This window comes from Calonectris borealis, chromosome 9, assembly GCF_964195595.1.
Source record: "Calonectris borealis chromosome 9, bCalBor7.hap1.2, whole genome shotgun sequence".
Taxonomy (NCBI): Eukaryota; Metazoa; Chordata; class Aves; order Procellariiformes; family Procellariidae; genus Calonectris; species Calonectris borealis.
Window position 1 is genome coordinate 15813194 of NC_134320.1, and position 22476 is coordinate 15835669.

Genomic DNA, 22476 nt, shown 5'->3' on the forward strand with positions numbered 1-22476 from the left:
TATCTATCTGTCTCAGGAAAGTCCCTTGTGAGAAGCAATAAGAGCCATCAGGCGTCTTAAGAGCACGGCCTTTTTTTCCCAGCTGAGCTGTTTTCCTTGTCTTCCTGTCTCCTAGTTTTCAAGATGAGGAACACTGATGCATGCTTGGTTTTGGGAAGTGTCTTGGGAGCTAAGGGATCAAACCATTTTTTGAGGGGAAACTATTCTGGAAAACAAAGGCCTGGAAACGTATGGAGGTGTAGGGGCCTCAGATACCTATTTTGATATATAGGTTTCCTAGGCAGAGAAAGACAGAGTCTGCCCTAGCTCTGTGGTTATGTTGTCATATCAGGCTTGGGGAATCGTTCAGCTTTTCAGCAGAGAAGAACACCACCAACAGAAGATGATCCCAAATGACTGCCAATCACATGCCGAATGCCCACCTTCTTCCTTCTAAATTGCATTAACTACAGCCTTATTGACTTCTCAGACTTTGGGTGTAAGGCACAAAAGCTGGAAATTAAAGGAGTGATTCACTGGCAGAAGCAAGATGCACATGGCAGCAATCTCATTCTTCCCCACCCTGATATTCATGCCCATCCCAATTTGAAAATATTATTCCAGTTATTCCAGGTCCAGCTATTTATTGGAGGAAGTCTGAAGGCACGTTCTTTTAACAGTTCTTCCCTCAGGCATCTCTGTCTCCTTGGGAGTTCCTTTGCCTTGCTGACAAGCTGTCAAGTCTGGATCCAAGCATCTGGATCTTGCTAGTAAGCCATTGCTGTGAACAGTAAGTTCACATCGTTCTATGTCCTATTCTGTATGCTGGTGCTGACACTAATTTCGTAACCTTTTTGTTAAGGATAGAACTAGACAGAGATGAACGGAGAGCCCTTTACCTGTTTATAGGAGCATGTGAATATTAATAGCACATGACTGCCACACCAGCTACCTTCTAGCAACCTTGCCTATCTGCTGTCCTCCATGAGCTTCCTGCTATCTGCTGCAGAGTTGCCTTATTCTCTTGGGCTGCTCAGAGGTTATAGAAGCCTTTGAAAATGCTGAGCATGTGCATCTCAAGGTGGTATAACCAGGTCCTGTGCAATGCAGGCCACTTCCTTGTGTAGTTTACCATACTTTTTCCCCACAGCTGCCTATTTCTTCCCTTTAGAAAACCCATGGAGATTACCTAGGAGGATAAAGTCTGTCTTTTGGAGAATGACATAGAGCAGGTAGGCCGAGGCAGCGTGTGGAACCACTGGGCAGGGCCTGCGTTTCGCATAACAAGCAAAGACACCAGCACAGAACCAGGAATTATGCATTACTCATCCTTCCAATTACATTGCCTTTTCTTCTCACCTTATGAATGGATCTTGCAATATCTGTGGCTGCAGATATCTGATCTTCAGAAGCAGATTGCACAATTGCTGCAGATACCCTAGGAAGCAGGAGATTGAGGAATTTTAACCCTTATGTTAGCAAATTCTCCTGGTCACCCAATGTAATTGCAGCCATGCAATCTCTCATCTTAAATCAGGTCTGGGTCTCCTCTATAAATTCACTGTATACATTTCATTTCACCTTTACTAAGTCCCTGCTAGCACTACGGAGAGGGAATTTGGCCATAGTACCAAGACCTGGCAACTCTTAAACTGTAATGCTGACAGTCATCCCTTTGAAGTTTTGGGCAAGTCACCTTGCCTCACTGTAACAATTTCCCCAGCTTTAAAAATGGAATAATAATACCTACTCATACAGCTGCAGTGAGTAGCTTCCTTTGGCCCTCTGAACATGTAAAGCATTCTGCAAGTGTTCATTGGTTGTTCTTACTAACAGTTACTATTATTATTTTTGGATGATAGGACAATGGCACATTGGCAAGGTCCAAAATCCCCATACTGGAGCTGTCATGGAAGGTGGTAACAGCCCTACAAAGGCTGTGTCTGTGCCGAGTTGTGCAAAGCAGCTCCAGCTGGTGCAGCCACACAGTGTCATTCGGCACCATGCAGAGACACTAGCCGAGTCTCTGAAGTGCAGGTGCATTAATGCAGACTCACTGCTATGGCAGGACAGCAGTACTGCTTCTGATTCTGCAGTGGGTCTGCACCACTCTTCATCCCCGAGTGCAGACCTACTCAAGTTCTTCAGCTGTCTCACCCAGGGACTTAAAAAAGCTGATCAGGCTTTTTGTGTTCCTGGCTTGGGGCCTAAAGGTTAGGGCCTCTATATTTTGATACCGTTCCAACTCATGCACACACATAACAGTGTCTCATGCTAAGTTTCGCAACTACATAAAACTATTTTAGAGGTTTGGTCAGACTACAGCAATCCAGATTTTGTGAAGGGTGAAAAGTTCTGTGGAACATGCAAAATTTTTTTCTAGTCATGTTTAGGACACATAAAGAAGCCAAATACAAGTTCTATGACCTGATTTTTCACAGTACATACCAAACAGTGCCTATGGGAAAGCAGTAGATGATGGGGAAGTGTAGTACTCCAGGTGTTTCTTTAAAAGAAATAGTAATGATTTTTTCCTTGTCTTTGCTGTACAGGAGATTTTTGGTTACAAAACTCAAGGCTGCCGAAAAGCCTTGTGCATTGCTGGATACATCTTGTCCTGTGGGGCTCTGCTGCTGCTGTTTTACTGGAAGCCCGAGTGGGATGTGTGGGCAAACTGCATCCGCTGCAGCTTGGAAGAAGCGGACATTGTTCTGCTTAGAACAACAGTAGGTGCCTACTTTAATCTTTAAATTAGTCCCTAGTATGTAGTTAATTGGAAGATGAGTTAATTGGAAGGAATCCACTTCGCTGAAATCTCTTACGTTGCTGATTTCCTGCAATAATATCTTATGTTTACTATCACTGATCTAAAGAACTCTCAAGTATTCCACAAATTATGTGTAGATGATGATTGGAATGGAGGGTAACAGCTGATCAGACAACAAGCTGAAAGAAATTGCAGTGAAAAAACCTGTAATATCTGTGGTTTCAAGACTGCGTTATTTGCTCTCAATCCTTCTTCCTCCCTTCCACCATCCCTGTGCTTTCTACATTGCAGATCTGTGCTCCAGATTCTAAAGCATCTGTTTGATTGGCAGCGTCCAGCAGATCCTTTTTCCCTCACTTGGTTCTCCTGGTGAAGCTGCCCCTCTCTGCCAAAATTTAGCCAGTGGGCCAAACCAAAGATTTGTCTAGCTCTGTCCCCAGCAGTGTCTAACAGTGCGTGGTGAGGGATCGGTATGAGGAAGAGGGCAAGCTTAGACTGCTTATTTTCTTGGCTGTATGTTTCCATTTTCCATCAGCTCTTCCCATGTCCAATAAGCCTGCAATCCTGCAGTTAATGCTTTCAGGGCTGTTATGTTTTGCTAGTAGTTTCCTAATACAGATTTTTATCTGTTGAGGGCTGTACTGAAGCACTGCAACATACACAAACTCTGATTTCATTTCATGCAAGCTACTGCAACACTAAAAGAAGCAAACTGAGACTTGACTCTGAATCCCAGCTGAGCCTGAATACTCAGGAGCTGGCAGGGCTGGTTTACTTCCAGAAGTTTGATTTGTTCTGCTTCAAAGATTCCTGAACAATGGCATTTGCAAAATGGATCACTTGCTACCACTGTATTTGAGCTGCCTTCTTAAATGAGCAGAGCAGCATGCAGTTAAAATCTTGGGTTTTGAAAATCACGGATCTGCCTGTTGAATATTTTATATTGAAACAAACTGCATCCTAATAGGCTGGGGGTATGTTGGTTTTTTTTTTTAAGGAGCATATTAGGTTTAATCTCCCTTTTTAATCTTCAGTTCAGTTTGCATTTTTAATTACCTATTCTTGTGTGTCATTTTAAATGGATTTGCCATGCCAAGCACTTTTCAAATAAATGAGTTTTTAAATGATCCTTTATGTAATTAAACAAGAATTGAATCATATTGTATGTTCTTGTTATCATATCAGGAAGCTCTCTCAAAGTATGCTCTTGGCATTTGACAATTTCAGATTTCCTTCGTGGTTCTTTGTATTAAAATAACAGTTTTGGTTTTTTCCCTACAGTCTGATTATGTCAGTTCTCAAATGTAATGGCTACTGCTAATGAGGATACAAGTAATCCCATCAGCTTGATCCTTGGAATTCTCTTTTGCTTCACATAAAACCTTCATTCATAATTCATCATCATCTCTGCAATTACAATATAAGAGTCTATTAAATTACTGTTGTTATTGAATTTTGACTCACTTTAGTTCAAATAATGAGCACCTGTGTTATTCACTGCTTCCCATCTCAATCTGCATCCCAATGTCCACTAATTCTGAAATTTAAATTAAAGATAAATATCAGAAAATAAATGTTACTCTACTCAAAATATCAGTTTAAGAAGAAAAGTGCACAAGTAAATAAGATATATAAACATTATTAAAGTACTTTTTTGAACCCTTAAATTATTTAAAAGGACTCATATTTGGTACAGAATCTTTTTTTTCTGTTTGTCATTTCCAAATGAAGTTTAATAACTGTGCTTTTAGAACCTGGCTGGCTGAGGTAATCAGCTTTTTCCATCTGCCAAAGTGCTTAGACACTGAATATGATATATAAGTCAGTCTCATAGTTGGCTTTAATGCATGTGGTTCAGTTTTTGGGACTGAAACTTAACATGAGGGTACTTATTACAGTAGTTGCTCTGCTCTCTAAGACTGTACTACCAACACTAGTTATCAGGCAGTTCCAATGTTGAACTTATTTTATAAAAAATAGCAGGATCATGAACTCAGTTTGTGGCAAAAGCTTGTCTAAGGTACCATAAGGGAGGCATGGTGCTAACACACTTGTTCCAATGAAGTGTTAACACAGAAATGACTGAAAAGGTATTGGCACCAGACATCCATTTTGCAGTACAGCGCTATGTTCCTTTTGAGCTTCCCTTTACAGTATGGTCACTGTATCTCAGATTGTCCTGTACTGTTTGCCTGTCCTAGACCATGACCTGGGTGTTCACATTCCATCCTTATCAGCCAAGCACCAGACCCGCGTTCAGTGAATTATTTGCAGTACTCACATTTTGACAGGACCATGGTTCTGCTCCCATTCTGCTGATTTATCTATCAGTCAGAGGTGCTGGGAGGCCCCTCTTGGTTAGTTCTTTAAAAAAGCTGGAGCAGTGCTCTAGAAAGGCATACTGTAATCATTCACTCCAAGGTGATAGTGAGTTTGGTCTGATTTTGAGGGAAATCGTGACACTTCTCTTTTATATTCATTTAGGATGAATTTCGGATTTATTCTCGTAAGACCGTGACATGGATCTCTGTGTCTGCACTTATCAAAAGTGGATTGGATTATTCAGCTGCTGCTGAGGAAGACTCAATCTTTAGCAAAGCCATAATGAAACCAAGTTTGCAAGTAAGTAAAGTATTCCCTGCAATCTGGGAGATGATAGCAAATCTCAGCCACGCTTCATAGAGTGAAAGTGAGCTGTGAAACATATCCAGCTAAGAAACTTGCAGCTTGATGAACACAGTGAGCTGTGGAAAAAGAAGTTAGAGATTTTGGAAAACTGTAATCACTTCTGTAAAAATTCTCTCTTACTCTGAGGTGGGTTATGAAAAAAGAATCCTCGCCACTCCTGAGAGAAGACCTACGTTATAAGTAGGAGAGCTTTAAGACACTGGGGTTGGCAGTGAAGAATCAGAGTTCCAAATCAAAAATTCATTCCTGGCATAGGCATCAAGGAGTTTGGGGGTGGCTGTGCATCTGAAGGGAAACTGTGAGGAACGAAACATCACAGCTCCCACAGTAACATGAAAAGAGAGATGAATGTAGTTGAAGGGGAATAGAATAGAAAAGTGTCTAGGCAGAGCTGCATCAGTATTTCCAGAAATGTTTCATCAAGGAGGGTCTGAAACACAGTTTCTTTCTTGCCTTTGTGTGCACCAATTTGTGCTTTAAATTACATTTGCTGGAGTCAGGTCTGGCCCCGTTGACTGTTCCTGCAAAAATGTATCCTGGTCTCTGCCAGTTCCATAGCTTTGAGATCCCAGTGAGGCACTGGGGAGAAGGTAGACAATTAATTGATCCAAGCGGATCACAAGACCCCTCATGAGTTGAGTAAATATAATTATCCCCCTTTTAGAACAAGTACCAGCCAGTTCAGTTATATGTCTTGCTTATCATTACACGTTACATTGGTGTGAGCAATAGGAATGCAATGGTACATTTGCTAATATCTGGCTCTTGATTATAGATACTAGATCACTGGACTGGGGAACCCGTAAAAGAGCTATATTCCTTTCCGGGAAATAGATTTCTAACTTGTTAGCATTTATTTTTAGATCTACAGCAATTTTTAGTAGATATTTTAATTATAAATCTAACTTTAGCTGAGCAAAGCTGTTGCTATTACTGCTGTTTTGTGTGGGCATATATTAATGTACATAAGAAAGTTTAGTGCCAGCTAGTTTAATCAACTGGCACAGTATGAGAGTGAAGACTGGTTTGTAACATTCTTCAGAGGATTGAATTAGTAACATAAAAAAGACCAGTATAACCCTCAAATAATAGGCCCTTTGAACAACACTTCCATATCAATCAAAACATCTAGATAGAAAAGAACAGATTTCAAAGCAGCAAAGAGCAAACAGTTTAATCCTTCACTAGCAATTCAAAAGCCCTTACTTATATGTCAATTATAAAACCTGTTTGCCGTTTGAGCTACCTAAGTCCACAGAGTAATATGTAGTGCCCAAGAGCTGTCCAAAGACCTGTCCGGCAGCGAGTAGAGTCCCTCATTTCCCACTCCAGTTTTTAGCATTGCAAATATTGCAGCTCCTCTTGCATGAAATCCTAACTACAGACCTCTTGTTAGGATAATGACTGTGGTTATAGCTCCATTTTGAGTCAGTATGCGAGTTGAGTATAGATTTCATTGGCCTATAATAATGCTTATTGCACTGGGTAGGGAGAGTCCCCTAGAGCTGATTTCTTTATTACTTATGTGTATAGGTGTATAGCCTTGCCTTCTTCCAGCTGATATGAAGCGCCATTATCTCTAATAGGCTTCATTATTGTTGCGCAGGACAGGACAGACTCCTTTTGCAAGTTATAAATGGTAGCGTGCGTTCCTAATGGGTAACTGCTCTGCAAGGGCTTATCATTAGCAGTGACTCAGGAAGTATCCTGGGATGGCCTTTCTTGTCTGTTGGCATATCTGTTCAGCTGAAGGACTCGGCACCATTCCTGCAAACTGCCCATACCCCCCTGCTTTCCTCAAAGCCAGACAGAAGATAAGAGAGTTGTGGACTGAAGATGGACTTTGACAACTGCCTGCGTATCCACCACTGCCTCAGTGATCTCTTCCCTTCATTCTGTGAAATGGGAGTGAGGACTGTATTCCTTGCTTCACAAAATGGGGAGAGAAGAATGCTGCTTTGTACTTGCTTGACCTAAAGATATGTAAAACTTACTGGAACCTGCACTGAGTTGGCGATCCCACTCTATAACATAACTAGGGTGTTAGTATATGCAATCCTGTCTTCTCTCCGTCCCTGCCCCCCATATAATTTGCTTTATCTGTGCTTGACCCCAGTGAGGATGCCTAGCTGAGATCTGTGAGCGGGCCTGGGAGTATTTTTGTTTGCTGTGTTGCATATATTGTTGTCCCTTTTTTTTGTTTTGCAGGTGAAAATTATCCAAGTACAAAAAATCCGCTATGTCTGGAATATCTATGCAAAACAGTTCCAGAAAGTTGGGTGAGTTCAATGCCCTGGTTACACAAGTCTCTGAGGAAGTCAAACTTCTTTGTGAATAATGTCCTAAGGAAAACACTCCCTTTATATTTTAGAGCCCTAGAAGACCACCACACTTGCTCAGCTATACATGCCAAATTTGGTTCTGGTCTCACCTGCAATGAACAGAATGTCAGGTACACATTTTAAAACACAAATATTCAACATATGGATTTCAAAGAGATGTAAATTCTCTCCTGTTGGTGCACTTCCCTTGAGTTTCTTGTGTATCCATTAATATGCACATAATTTTAGATGAAATGGCCATGCATGAAAAATTGAATGGAAAGGGCTAGAGAATGTTGTGTATTCCTTGTCAAAGTTTTTGAAATGTCTCAGTATTCATCACTGTTATTGTTCTCAATCAGGAAATAACTATGTCCTGTAACTAACTCTAAGCAGTTCTTATTTGGAGTAAGAGAAAGTGTCCATGAGACAGCGCAGATAAGTTGTGTGTGTGCTTCTTCAGTGGGGCTCCATGTAATTGTATTGAACTTCTAAATCAATTAGTTCTGGTCATTGAATTCATTCTCACAAACTACTGTATCATTAGACAATTTACAGAATAGATATTCCTGAAGCTGCTAATACAGAAATCATCTTCAGTTGATTGAATACTGAAAATCCATCTCCTAACCTTAGCTCATGTTGAATCTTATATTCAAATCACCCTTAACTTTATGCAAAATTATTTGGTTTTAGATCATTTAGTTTTAGGTGCAGAATTCCTTTGTTTATGATGTTTCAAAGGATTTTTTGCCTGATGGAAATGCTTGCCTAAAAGGCTGTGTTACACCTCTTGTCTGTTTAAGTAGATTTCACTGGTACTGTCTTCTTTTCTGACATAAGCACTGTAGGGCATTTAATTTTTTATCTTTTTCTTGGAGAAACGTCCTCACAGCCTTTAAACTGGGATCAATACAAGCTCTCAGGACTATTGAAAGCTGCAGCTTCTTGAGTGAGCTACATTGTCACTATTTTATATGTAAGTGATGTATCTTTATCCCATACAGGAGAGTTATATGTGGGCCAAACACTATTGATGTTCCAGTGATCCCTATTTGGAAACTACTCATCAAAGAGGTTAAGCATTTCTGTTGCTTTTATTCTAGGCTACTTGGGGAGGCAGAGTGTGCATATAGAATATAATGGAGTCTATGTCTGAATTAGCTTCCCAGTACTCACTCATCAAGCACACTCCTTTTTCAAATTGTGTTTAAAGGTGTTCCGTGAAATCACCATAAATTCATTTATTCTCCATTGTTCCTTATCCTCTATCGCCATGCCTGTATGGCTGCTTGGTATTTGTATATATCTGTGTCCTGGGAGCTCATTCCGTTGGCCTCATAAGGGTCAGTGAATGGTTACAAGCTGCACTGGAAATCAAACCTTCCAGGCAAAGGCTGTCTCTTAATCAGCAGAGATTAAGTGAACAGCAGTAGCTGGTATATGCCTTCAGCTGCAGAGAGATCCAATGAGCTCATGACTCTGAGCGCAGCACCATGTAAAGCACCAGTATCTTTTTCAGATAGGGACTGGCTATATGTGACCTAAACAGAGTGTTTGTGGAGATGTGCCTAAGGTATGTGAGCTCCATCCTCACGGCACAACCTGCTCTTCTCTCACCTTTGTTACATTTCTTGTAAAGAAGCAAGCAAAACAAGGCTTGGGCTGAGCCATTCATATCCCAAATAACATCCTATTGGTCCAGATTATTTGGCCCTTCTGTCAGATGGAGATGGTCCAATCTGATTAGACTGAAGCCACTGCTAACAAAATTAGAAAGGGGGTTGGGAGACACGACACTTAACTCAATAGCTTTTATTCCAGCCCATTTCTAACAGGATGGACTGGCTGGGTATACTGGAGCCATTTAAGTGTGGCCAGCTCTTAAGTATTGCTCTCTCTCCAAACAGGTCTTAAATCCATTTTACGTGTTCCAGCTGTTCAGTGTGTGTCTGTGGTTTGCTGAAGATTACATGGAGTATGCCACTGCCATCATAATCATGTCTCTCCTCTCGATTTTTTTGACTGTATATGATCTTAGACAGGTGAGACACCTCACCTTTTTCCACAAGAAGGATTTATTTCTAATGTCTGGGAAAGGCCAGGATGTTAACAACATGCACACGTACAGTGCTATGAGAGTTACTCAGAGGTTTAGTCTTGTGACATTGTGTAGTAGCAGGTGCAATGGCCTGGCCTCCTAGTCATCATAATCTCTGTGTGGTTCTTTACCCATATCCTCCCTTCCCCATTCCAGTGCTTCGCTTTGTAACCTTTTGTTACACCTCCATAATTAGGGTGGGGAATTTCTTTCTCTGTATGATTGTACAGTTTCTGGCAGGGCCAGACCCCAGTTTATGAGGGCTCTCATAACCACAAATAACAAAAGGGAATAATTGTTAGTGGATGAATTGCATCATGTAAGTAAGATGTAACACTTTTGTGTGTTCTCCTTTAATTTATAGCAATCGGTTAAACTGCACAGACTGGTTGAGTCTCATAACAACATCATGGTCACTGTCTGCAGAAATAAGGAAGGTGACTCCTGTACACTTCTTTCTTCAATGTGTTTCATTTCTATTGCAATTTATATCAAACCCAAGAATGTATAGTATCAAATTCCTTCTAGAGCAGTTTCCTCTTCTGTCTCTCAGCTCCATTAACTAGCTTCTGCAGATTGGGTTAATTTGACCTAGAAGTATGTTGTGGCACATCAATCTTATTCATAACTGTTTGAGCACAGCCTTAGCAAAAAATTATCAGGAAAACGATGTCATTTTTCTTAAAGCAGTGCTGACAAAGCCAAACACATAGCCATTAAATGGCTGTGAGTCCATCTAATTGCTCCACGCAAAGTCTGTTCATTGCCATGGTATTTAGAGCACAATCAAAAAAGATGGAGTCAAACTAAGAAATGTAGATCCAAGCTCCTTCAGTTAGGTCAGCTTATTGGAACAATAACCATTGGTTGGGCTCCTGGGGAGATAAGAAGGAATTCTGCAGTTTGAACTGATGCCTAGGCTTTTCTAAATATTGGAGGTGGTATTCTTAGGTCCTACTTGTGGTCCTTTATTTATCAGCCATTATAACAATCTATTCAGCAGGTAGTTCCTTGTATTTTTTCACCTTACCGCAGAGAAATATATGAAGCACAAAGTTTGTATTACATGTCACCTACAGGTTGCCAAGAGCTGGAATCACACCATCTTGTTCCTGGAGATATGCTGGTTTTGAAAGAGGGCAAAACCCTTTTGCCTTGTGATGCCATTCTGATCAGTGGGCAGTGCATTGTAAATGAAAGCATGCTGACAGGTACAGCTCATCCCTCCCAGGTTTACTATCAAAACATCATCATAGCCGTATGGCTTCAGCCATTGACATAGGACATACAGTGTTATCGTGTATCACCCTTATTATGAGATAGTTCATAGCTAGCCTAGAAGGGGATTCTTTCGGGTGTTTGCTATAATAAAGACTGAATTGTAGTTAGCTCCAGCTTATCTAAATAGACAAGATGGACTTTAGGAAGGGCAGTTCATCCTTTTCTTCCTTTCTGGGGTGCAGAATTTAGGAAGGGATCCTCTGATTAGAAATGAAAAAGTGGACAGTGAAGAGGAGTGAGCAGGACAGGAGAAGAAACAGTAAATACGGAGCAAAGCTGTTCGCACACAGAGCCCAGAGTCCGCTCAGGCTGTAGGGGTTTCTCTCAGTCACTCTGAATGTCTCATCACTGATCACTGCAACATCTCCAACCTGCTGGAGTGTCTGTCTAGCCCTCCAGACACATAGCCCCACGTTCATGTGATAGCAGTGGAGGACACACCAGGTGGGAGAGTTCAGTGCAAAGCAGGATTTTTGGTGCAGATGTTCATAGTTCTGTTTCTTGTCTTTAAATTTGGTCTTCGTCTGAATCAAACTGAAACCCACAGTTCTGAAATTTCATATAAATGAGAAATTCCAGAAAACCCTTTCATTTAGAAAGCTTCAGCTGCCAGAAAGTATTTCTTCTGCTTCACCGTAGTGTATCTGCTCTGACATAAATAGGATATTTGTCAGCTGTCAAGCACTGAGCTAAAGGCTCTCCTTTTTACTAGGAAGGGGAAATAGGGAATGTCATGTTTAATCTGCCTAAGGGGATACTGTAATGACCTGAACGTGAGGTTCAGACTAGATAAAGAACTTGTGGCCATCAAGTGGAGTCATGCAATACCAGTTCAATTCTCTTTTCAAGCCTATATCTACAGCCAGGGTTTGGAGTCCTTGGACTGCTCTCAGTTCTCAGACTTACACGGAGCTGTTGTACTGATGCAAAGGAGAGCTTTTCTCTGGCAGTCTGTTTGCTTGCTATGCTTCAAACTCTTACTCTGAAGATGTCACAATATAAAACTAACATTTCTCTAAACTGGTTTCTCTAGTAAATAACTTACCATCTAGATGTCTAGATACTGTACTTATTTGAAAGTCAGCAGACTTATTTTAAGCTGTACTGCAGTTTTCCTTATCTGAGCTAATCTTCCCTAGGGGAAAGTATTCCAGTAACAAAGACCCACTTACCCCAAGTGGATAACTTCAAGCCCTGGAGAATGCACTGTGCAGAGGATTACAAAAAACATGTCCTCTTCTGTGGAACAGAGGTCATACAGACCAAGGCAGATGACAGAGGAGTAGTGAAAGCTGTGGTGCTGCGGACTGGTCAGTCACTTCAGTTTGCTTTTCCTTTCATGCTTTTTCTTACTGGAACAGTCTGATTTAATGTGCCCAGTCACATTAAGTTAAAGGCGTTAATCCAAATTCACAACAGTCAGATGGAGAATCAATGTCCTGGGCTGGGCTAAGCTATTATGTATTGTTTCTGTTTGCTTGGCATAACTTTTACAAAAACCACTAGCATATGATTACAAAGAAGAATTTCGCTTTGCTTCTGAGACATTGAAAAAATCCTCCTCCTTAAGACAAAAATAACTTTTTTCTATATTCTGCAGAGTACGTCACGTACACTGAAATGAAAGATCTGGGCCTTCTTTCTTAAGTTACAGAAATTATGAGTCATTTTAAAGCCTTCCATTCTTTGTAGAGAACTTTTGGAAATGTTTTCCAGTTGGAATGATTTTAGTTTGTCTTTCCAGGTTTCAATACAGCCAAAGGGGATCTGGTGAGGTCCATTCTCTACCCTAAACCCATGAACTTCAAGCTGTACAGAGATGCCCTCCGGTTCCTGATGTGCCTCATAGCATTTGCAGCCATTGGAATGATCTACACAGTGTGTGTATTTGCACTTAATGGGGTGAGTTACTAAATGCAGGAGAAATGGTCACAGCCAGTTTCAAGAGACTTGAAACTTGAGTGGCTTCATATACATATATATATATATAAAAATATGGTCCTTGTCACTTTTCTTTTTGCCTTAGTATATGAGGCCATTTTACAATGTAATTGAATTTGTGACAGTACACAAGCTCTCACACATTCAATTCCAAGGTGCCAAATCCCACTGTTTCCCAATAGTCCTTTCTTTTGAGGTCTTAGCAAATCCTATGCAAGCACGGTATGCCTTATCAGCAGCCTTCTGTACACCGACTGCCTCTGTGTATTGCCTGCCCTGTGCTTGCTGATACCTGTAATTATCAATGCATGTAATTAGCATAATGCTTTCTAGAGCTCTGAAAGTGGGAGATCCCAAGACCTTAGCACTCTGCAAATAGCTTTTACAGAGTTTTTGTGGCACTTTTTGTACATTCCTAGAAAAATCATGAGTGAGTCGTGCATTAAATGGAACACAGACTAATGTGTCGTTGTGAAAAAGCAGCTTTCCAAAAACTTCAGGTTAGATCAAAGACCCATCTATCCATTGCCTCTGAGAGTAACTGGGTATCAAACGCTTGTGGAAACTGGTTAGGAAGTAGGGCAAGTATAGAACAATACTTCCCTGGTATAGTCTTCTAACTTCTTGAAGAGAAAGATGTAACAGTTCAGTAAGCTGTCTTTTGTATCTAGATCATCTAGCTGTAATAGCCACTGAAAATCTTCCAGAGTGTGGTTTAATATATTTCTGAATTAATTTATGGCTTGGACTTGACAGCACCTGTGGCAATGATTCCCACAGTTTCATTATGTACTGCGTAAAAATGTTTTTAAAGCTGCTGTCTAAATCACTGAAGGCACTGTAGATTTTTGTTTTAGTGGAGTAGCAAATAGCTGCTTTCTGTGTGATGTTTTCTGTACTATACATGATTTAGAGATCATTGGCCACCCCTTTAGCCACTTTCTTCCATGTTACAGAGTCCTGAACAGTACAGGTGTAAGCACAGATCCCTGAAATTTACTGATGTTACAAAGACTCCCCGTTTTCTTCTGCCTTTTTTTTTCATATCTTTGTGTAGTCATTTGCAGGGGGCAGGGGTGGAAGGGAGATAACCTTCACTTAGTTATCAGTCAGCTTAATATCCTTGAGAGCTTTTGGGAAACAACTTTTGCAAAGCCAACTGTCCTGTATCAGTTGAGTCACCCACATCTCCACTGATTTTTGCCAGAGTTCTCCAGGAGGTTTATGGGGTATTAATTCCTTCTGTGAAGACTGCGTTAGCTCTTCTCTAATGTGTCATATACATCAAGGGTCAATTAATTCTGTATTATAATTTTAGTCAAGTTCTCAATGTAGAACTAAGACTTCCCTAGGCGAAGGCAAGCCAGGAGCCGAGGGTGACCAGAGCACACGGTAGTGTCCTCACCAACCAGGGCACAGTCACTGATACTCAATGGAGTATCTGAACATGGTGGGGAAGCTGGGTGCTGGTAACGGCCTGTCAATAGTCCCAAGCAAGGCAAAGTGGTAAATAATCCGGGCAGACCAGTCATTAGCAGGAGGAGGTGAGGGCAAGAGACAAGGCTGCAACACATGTCTAAAGATGTCCATTCAGGAGACAGTGCTAGAGGCAGGTACACCTACAACATGGCTCAGACAGGGACTGAAGGCCCCGACCTGAGCTTAAATGGAGCTCCTGAACCCGTGAGCAGAGGGTGTGGGTGGAGGTGAGGCTGGTGAGGGTAATTAGGGCCTGTTAGTGCACCTAGGTTCCTGCCGTATTGGTCTTTAAATCTCTGGAGGGTTCGCTTGAAAGCCTTTTGAGAAGTTTACTCATTCTCATGCCTCAAGGTCAATGTAAGGAATAGTCGTACACTGTAAACAGTAGTTTTGCAATTTTTAAAGCCTAATTGCTTTAGAACTTCTTCAAAAACTTTCAAGAAATCATTTCATGCCTTGATAATTATCTGCCAACGTAAAGTCCACGTCCTGAGTTGCAAGGTTGATTCTGCAATTCAGCTTTTGAATAATTTTTCTCCTTTGGAATAATCTACAATCAGTTGGCTCAGAGGATTAATTGCCCTCGGGATATCGAAGAAAGTGTGTTTAAGAACATATCCTGGTGTCTGCTTTGCAGTTTTTCCTTTTTTTTTTAACTTCCACCTTGTAATATACATGTAAAATACATGCTGATGTTATCATAGCAGCTGAAAGTGTCTTGTCAGGCTGGTGTAAGATTCACTCACATGATATACTAAATCCTTTCTCTTCTGTGAGTGTTTATCTAAAGGTGGTGCTTCATTCTAACATAAAGTAGATACAAAATATTATCAAACTGGTGCCTTCTGTGGTCTGAAACAATATCAATGAAGGGAGAATGAGAACATGATGGAAATTCAGCCCATCAGGTGCAACATGATTTACGGTCAAAGTCCCAAGCTCAGAAGCAGTAATATAAATTGGCTTTAGTTTGCAGTGTCTCAGTTCTGGGACCCCAATTTGAAATTCATTCAATCCTTTAGCAGGGATATCAACTGCCAAGAATAACAGTGCCGACATTCAGCATACTGGCAGTCAGTTTTACACCGACCTCTAAGCTCCCAAATTAGAGATTGCTTTTAGAAATGTAACTTTTACTTCATGTCTCTTCCTGCAGGTAAAAGCAATTTCCTTTCACAACTTCTAGAACATAAGGTCAGAAGAAATCATTAGCTCATGCATTCTGCCCTCCTTTTCAGCACCATCCCATATGTCTCACCTGTCATCCTAACATGGAGTCCAGAGCTATGCCTTTAGGCAGTTGGATGAATGCCCATATAAATGGCAGATTCCTGTGAGCTGTATCATGGGAAACTGGGCTTGACTGAGGGTGCAATAACCTAGCTGGCATGTTTGAACTCATGTACTTTGGAGGAGACTGTGAGCTCTACCTGGCAGGTTTGTTGGCATGGAGAATGAAGGCAGGCCTGGGGGCTGCTCTTTAGCAGTGGTGTAGCTTAAAGCCTTTGGTTAAATCGAAGCAATTAATTTCTTAGGGAGATGGACCATGGGCAGAAACAGCACAGCTTGAAGCACGTGCAGTGGAGGGGAGGAGGGATGAAGAGGGCTACCCTCAAGACAATCCAAGCAGCACTCCTTGCCACCCTCTTGCTGATTACTGCCTTTGGTTTTATGTCAGGAGGAGGCAGGAGAAGTGGTGAAAAAGGCTTTGGATGTTATCACTATTGCTGTCCCCCCAGCTCTGCCAGCTGCCTTGACAACAGGGATCATTTATACCCAGCGGAGGCTGAAGAAAAAGGGCATCTTCTGCATCAGCCCACAGAGGATCAACATATGTGGACAGCTGAACCTCATCTGCTTTGACAAAGTAATTGCTGTGTGGTGGTTACTCTCTTACTAGTAATGGGAGCCATCTTAGGGGTGGGAGAATATGGGTTTTGATCAAGCATGTCCATTGTATTTTAGAAACACACTGACCAGTCTTGCATACTTAAGTTTGTGCTGTCTGAACAGACACTGTTGCGAATTCTTGTTTTTCTTGGAATCTAGGAATTGGCTGGTAGCATTTTTGCTCTGCACTGTGCTGGCATTTTACAGACAGTAACTTCTTAAAATAAGTCTTGCTTTTTATTCCTCTTGGAGCTTTCATGTGGGAAATTAATTTAAATGTACATTTTAACTCAGACTGGCACCTTAACAGAAGATGGCCTGGATCTTTGGGGCTTGTTGCCCTCTGAAAGAAACTGGTAAGGCTCCTTGACACACCTATGGCATTTAAATTTGGTGGGATAGTGACTGGATTCTCCTCCTAGACATATGAACAAATCTGAAAGACAATTAATGTCAAACAGCAGTTTGAAGTTTCCCCTGTTTAGATTTCCAATATTATTTCTATCGCCTCTGGAAAATGAGTTTGTTGCCTCATCCCAGGGGTCCTGCTCCACATGAAAAGATGCAGCCACTGTTATCAGGATTTGGCACAGCATGCCCAGGCAGGGTAGTCTGCAGTAGACATGCTAGGTCAGATCTCAAAGTTGCAGCAGTGCTCCAACCCTTTATGACACGAAGTCACTGTTACCCACGAGATTGCTGCTTAGTTTTTTCAGTGCCCATTTTTGCCCATTTACATTTCCAGAAATGTGCATGCTCAAGGGTCATTACACAAGCCGCAAGGAAGATATTTTATAATAATCTGCACCTCTGTCCATCCCAATGGACTGCTTAACTATGCAGAATACACCTATTCTGAGCATGGGTATCCCAGCCTTTAACAGGTGCGTGAGAAATAGCTCATGGGGGAGGACAAGTCCCCAGAAACACGCTTGTGGTCTGACCACAGGATAGGACTTTAACAGCCCCCTTACTTGGGATTTTTTTTTTCTGTTAGTCATATGTTGTTTGGTGTTCTCTGATGATAATTTTTATGTTCTCTTTTGCGTTAGCTTCCAGGACATTCACAGCTTCCCTGCAGACCACAGCCTGCCTTGGGGCCCAGTGTTCAGAGCAATGGCGGTTTGTCATTCACTAATTGTTTGGGAGGGCAAGATCCAAGGAGACCCACTGGATGTGAAAATGTTTGAGGCCACTCACTGGGTAAAGCTGTGCTTTGTTGTTATGCAAATAGTGGTGGGGGGTTTTGGTGTTCTCTCAAAGGAAAAATGTCCCAAGCCCTCCCATGCAAATAGCCACTTCCCCCAGAAGTAAAACAGCTAAAACCCAGAAGAGATACCAAATGCTCAGGCTTTTGGAGAAATGTTCCTTGTTTTTGCCTAGAGCTTTCACCTAGAGGTACTTTGAGTACTTAGCTCATTTGACTGGAAGTGGTGGATATCATGCAAACCCCACTGGGTTATCAGCTCTGACTGTGGCTGCTGCCAGGTAACAGGAAGTGCCAGATGTGACTTATATGCAGATTAAGACTGCTTTTACAGAGCGTGTAACAGACTTCTGCGAGCTTTGAACTAGGTATAAGATTCTGACCTTTGTTAGAGCTCTGTCAATGTGGAGGTATTTCTACCATCTTCAGATTTGAAATCCCACGCAGCCATGAAAGCACTGCTTTCAGTTGCTGTCCCATTACCTATAAACAGCCATCAGTATTGTTATTTACTCTCTGATCAGTTGGGGGTGGCGGAAGGTGGTGGGAATGAGCATTTGTGAAAACTAAAAGGCTGCAAATCTGAGATGGGTAAGAGGAAAACAGCCCATAATTACCTGATGGAAAGTATGGCCACAAGCCATTGCTGATGCAAGATACGAGATTCAGGGGCAGGATTAGCTAGTTATGTGGGTGACAACATCCGTACTTAACACCTGTCTGTTTTGTATCTGCAAAATATGTAAAACACCCAAGTTTCAAGGAATAAACTATCCAGTAATGATAGGAGTTAGAAGGTATTTTTCCCCAGGGGCATCACCTTGCCATCTCAGCCTTAGGCAGACACCCATCAAAGTTATAAATGAAACAGGAATAATCCTGTTAAATAATTCCTGTGAAACATGAATAATAGTGTGCCCTTTGACACCGTAAAATATTTTTGTTCCTCACAGTCATGTTGTGATGATTTAAAAACCCAGCTGATTTGTGGAGTACTTCAAGACAAGAGGATGGTGCTTTCTACATTAATACAAATTCTTATTTATTATTTTCCCATTGGGTCTATGTTATATCTAAAGATTTTTGCATATTTAAGTGGGTTGTAGTGAATAAAAGATTTATTGTCAGTGAGAGGACATAATCTATTTGCTGTGCAAGAGTACAGCGGTATCTTAGTGAAGCTGGTGAAGCTCTGGATTTGATTGCCAAGGAGGCAGTGGGTTTTCCATTACTGGAGCTTTTCAATGTGAGATCAGACAAACCCCCCTCAGGAATGACTAAGATACCTTGTTTTGAGAGAAGGAAAAGCTCTAAATGATTCCTTGAGGTTCCTTTCAGCTCTACTAGTGCTGTAATCTGAAAGATTTTTGTCTTTCAATACACAGGTGATAGATGATTCCAGTGGACACCAGATTGAAGGTCAAGGATCCACACGTGCCACAGTTGTTAGACCTGGGCCTAAAGCCAGCAGTGTAAGCTATTTGCAGGATTCACATTCATGATCAAGTTAAACTGTCAGTGTAAGAGTTACCATTCAGTAGAGAAACACTTGGTTGTCCTAGTCCAAGACAGCTCTTCCACACTTTGTCTTTCTTGTACTGCCTGCAGAGAGATTGCCTTGCAGTCTCTGATTAAAAAGAGATGCCTGGGGGAGCTTGCTGCTTATACCAGAAGCAGGGAGATGCTGGATGACAGATTGTCCAGCTCAGGAATTCGCCTGTCCTGGTGGCTCGAGACTCAATCCAAACTCAGCTGAGTGGTGAAGATCTCTAAAAGCACTTGCGACTGCAGTGGAGTCTGGTTGCTGACGTCAGAGCGTTACTGGTGACATACACCAAGGGGGGTGCTTTCAGACATCCATTTTCCCTTTGCAGGACGAGTGTAAGACCTAGCAGAGTCTTGTTAAAGAAACAGGACTAGTGAGTTCCTTTCAGTAAATTACATCTAATTAATAGTCTGCTAAAACTGTCAGTGAACTTTTCCTACTGCTTAAGCTAAATATTTCTGTACAAATTTCACCTCCTCTTTATATACCAGTCCTTTCTGTCTGACTGTGACAAATCAGCCTGTTATACATGGTTAGCTTTTTACCATGGCCCAAAGGACAGACCTAAAATCATTTGGCCTGAGTTTAAAATCCTTGCTTCAGTATCTAATCCACTTGCTTTTCTCCTAGGTCCCAGTGGAAGGAGTTACCATTTTACATCAGTTTCCATTTTCTTCAGCCTTGCAGAGAATGTCTGTCATTGCTCAGGAAATCGGTGGGGAGCAACAGGTCTTCACAAAAGGGGCTCCAGAAATGGTAGCCATGTTATGTAGAGCAGAAACAGGTAACTAACATTTGTAAATGCTTCTAGAAACGTATATGTATAAGTGACTTTTGATGGTGCAATGAAGTGGAAGGTCCAAATGAGATTTCTGGGTCTAAGACTTTATACTTCAGCCTGAAAAGTTACAGTCTTTCTGTTGAGCTCCAAGTCTAAGGCTAGGCTCTCATACAACCCTTCTCAGCAAAGGACTGCTAAGAGATAAAAGCAAATACCAACTCTTGTACAAGGTGTACGGTCTCTGCCAGAAAAGATATTTGAAAAAGTATATACACCAAAAAAAGTTTTCTTTTTTCTCCAAGCCTTGGGAGGGCAGCTAGAAGGGTACAGCTCCCTCATGACAAAGTGGAAGAAGGTAAGTCTTTGCAGAATAGCTTAGGATCCTAAGTGCAAAGTGACAGAGGAGGGGCAATGATTTTCTTATTAAGCAAAGTTCAGTTAGCAGCTTTCCTTGATGTCCTTGGCCTATTGGTAGATTCTAGGTGTACCTGCCCTCTGGGACAGCAACCTTCCCTACTCCAAGTCTTCCTTTTATTAGAAAGCAGTCTGATGAACTGTCTTTTCCTCTTTTGCACAGTTCCATCGAACTTTGAAAGCAAGCTTCTACTCTACACAGCGCAGGGCTTTAGGGTCATTGGACTGGCATGTAAATCTCTACAGGCAGGGAAGCAATCTACTGATCTAACCAGGTAAGCCACAGACTGCTTATCAGCCACATTCAGCCATGGGCTAGTGGTGCCTCACATAGTACCATTACCACAACACACCTGCCAAGAGCAGGGCTGTAGTACAGAGTTTTGTTAGATTTAGGCCAGAGGGAATGTGATTTAAATCTGGATCTAGGGCTTTCTGAGAATGGGTAGAGGGCACTTCACTATGCCATGCTTATAGCACATGCCCAGAATCCTTACACATTTCTTAACAGTGGATCGACATGAGAAGTATAACTCTAGTACACTCTGAAGTCTACTACACCCCTCCCTCAGTCCATCATTTCTACCAATCTTCTTGCAGATTTATCCAGGCTTTCAGCTGGAGAGAAGTCTCTTTTTTTTTTGTTTGTTATTTTTGCTCCTTGATTAAGCAAAGGCAGCGGATGACCCCCATTACACCACCTGTTCTCTAGCCCAGTCAAAGTCAGCAGACTATCTTCTACTGCTGTCTTGGTCCAATCCTTTAGCTTTCTAGCTTTAGCTTGCTTTAGTTTCTAGAGAAGCCAGCAAACTCTTCTGCTATGCTCATGGTATTAGTTTTCCACAAGCCTCACACAAGAACACTTACACATGAATCCATATGCTTTTACCCAAATCCCTCTAGCTTTTGCCTGTGATACTCCAGAAGCATCACTTCTGAAACTTTTGCAGTTACTGTTGTAGGCCCTAATCCAGATGGGGCTCACTTGCTCTTTCACAGGGCTTTTTGCTCTGCTGAAAGGGCCAATGACGCTGAGGCAAAGTGCAAGTGGTTTGTTTAATTCTTGTGACAGGTGTCATAACAGACCTGTCCAACCCAATGAGCAAATGTGTGCGATATGGCTCAGATTTTGCAGTTGTGTGTGCAGTTATATATATTGCCAGGAGAAAAAAGAAAACTGGAGGTCAAACACAAGATCTGCTGTGAAAGCAGTGACTGTTCAGGCACCACCTGACTCAGCTACTCTGACTGCCAGGCAGCTGTTTGGCATCACCTCCTCCTTACTACAGTGGCTAACATAAGTGTTTGAAAGCTTTTATTTTTTTCAGACTCTTCAGAGTCAACCTGTCTCCCTCTCTAGTTTATGACTCAGGGATGGGATTATTTACCAAATTCTGTTCTCAACTGCATGTGTTCTGCTGTAAAACAGGCAATAGCACAGGTGTAAAGAAAAGAGTAAGAGAGAACGGATTTGGAGTTCCCACATGCTGTTTGCTCAGGTCCTACTGTCAAGAGCAGCAGATACATTTACTAAGGTGCGTTTCTTTGTTGCACAGTCCTCAAATGAGAAGGACTAGTGTGCATGAACTTTCCAAATCAGATCACCACAGTTTGGGAATCCTGCAGGAAATTCGGGGTGCTTTTTCATGCTGGCTAAGGATGGTGCATGCATGGAAAACAGTCCAACTTATCCATCAGACTTCATGTTGGTATGTGGAGCAGGTAGGTCGAAATTGGCTCTTTTTTGATTTGGTAATTAAGCAAACGTGAACTGGAAGCTGACTATGTACTGAACTCATTCTTCAGAACAAGGGAAGAAGAGAATAGAAGGACGAAAAATCAAGTGAAGATCCTCTATACACAACCAGCACCACTTCCTGCCAGTGGGAAGTAAGCCCTGCTGGTGTTGAAATAGCACCACAAAAGACAGACAGCATGGGACTGCTGAAAACTAACAAGTTACTATAATTCTTTTGAGTTAGGTGGGATGGTTAACACTTATAACTGGCTATCAGCAAATTCAATGCAATACCAGGCCAAAGGCAAAAAGAAAAATTAAATCTGTCTGTCTGTTCTTCACT

The 22476-nt window shown here is 41.6% G+C and overlaps 1 protein-coding gene across 1 annotated transcript in view; it reads left to right on the forward strand.

Annotated features, from left to right (window-relative positions):
• Positions 1 to 22476, forward strand: part of LOC142085895 (putative cation-transporting ATPase 13A4) — a 41835-nt gene that overhangs the window by 5577 nt on the left and 13782 nt on the right. The window contains exons 2-17 of the mRNA XM_075158423.1: positions 2532 to 2705; positions 5231 to 5368; positions 7643 to 7713; positions 7806 to 7886; positions 8763 to 8832; positions 9666 to 9800; positions 10221 to 10293; positions 10936 to 11067; positions 12277 to 12447; positions 12882 to 13039; positions 16236 to 16424; positions 16742 to 16803; positions 17500 to 17650; positions 19040 to 19126; positions 19831 to 19984; positions 20559 to 20670. Of these exons, the coding sequence (XP_075014524.1) occupies positions 2532 to 2705; positions 5231 to 5368; positions 7643 to 7713; positions 7806 to 7886; positions 8763 to 8832; positions 9666 to 9800; positions 10221 to 10293; positions 10936 to 11067; positions 12277 to 12447; positions 12882 to 13039; positions 16236 to 16424; positions 16742 to 16803; positions 17500 to 17650; positions 19040 to 19126; positions 19831 to 19984; positions 20559 to 20670 (1958 nt within the window). The remainder of the gene's footprint in view (positions 1 to 2531; positions 2706 to 5230; positions 5369 to 7642; positions 7714 to 7805; positions 7887 to 8762; positions 8833 to 9665; positions 9801 to 10220; positions 10294 to 10935; positions 11068 to 12276; positions 12448 to 12881; positions 13040 to 16235; positions 16425 to 16741; positions 16804 to 17499; positions 17651 to 19039; positions 19127 to 19830; positions 19985 to 20558; positions 20671 to 22476) is intronic.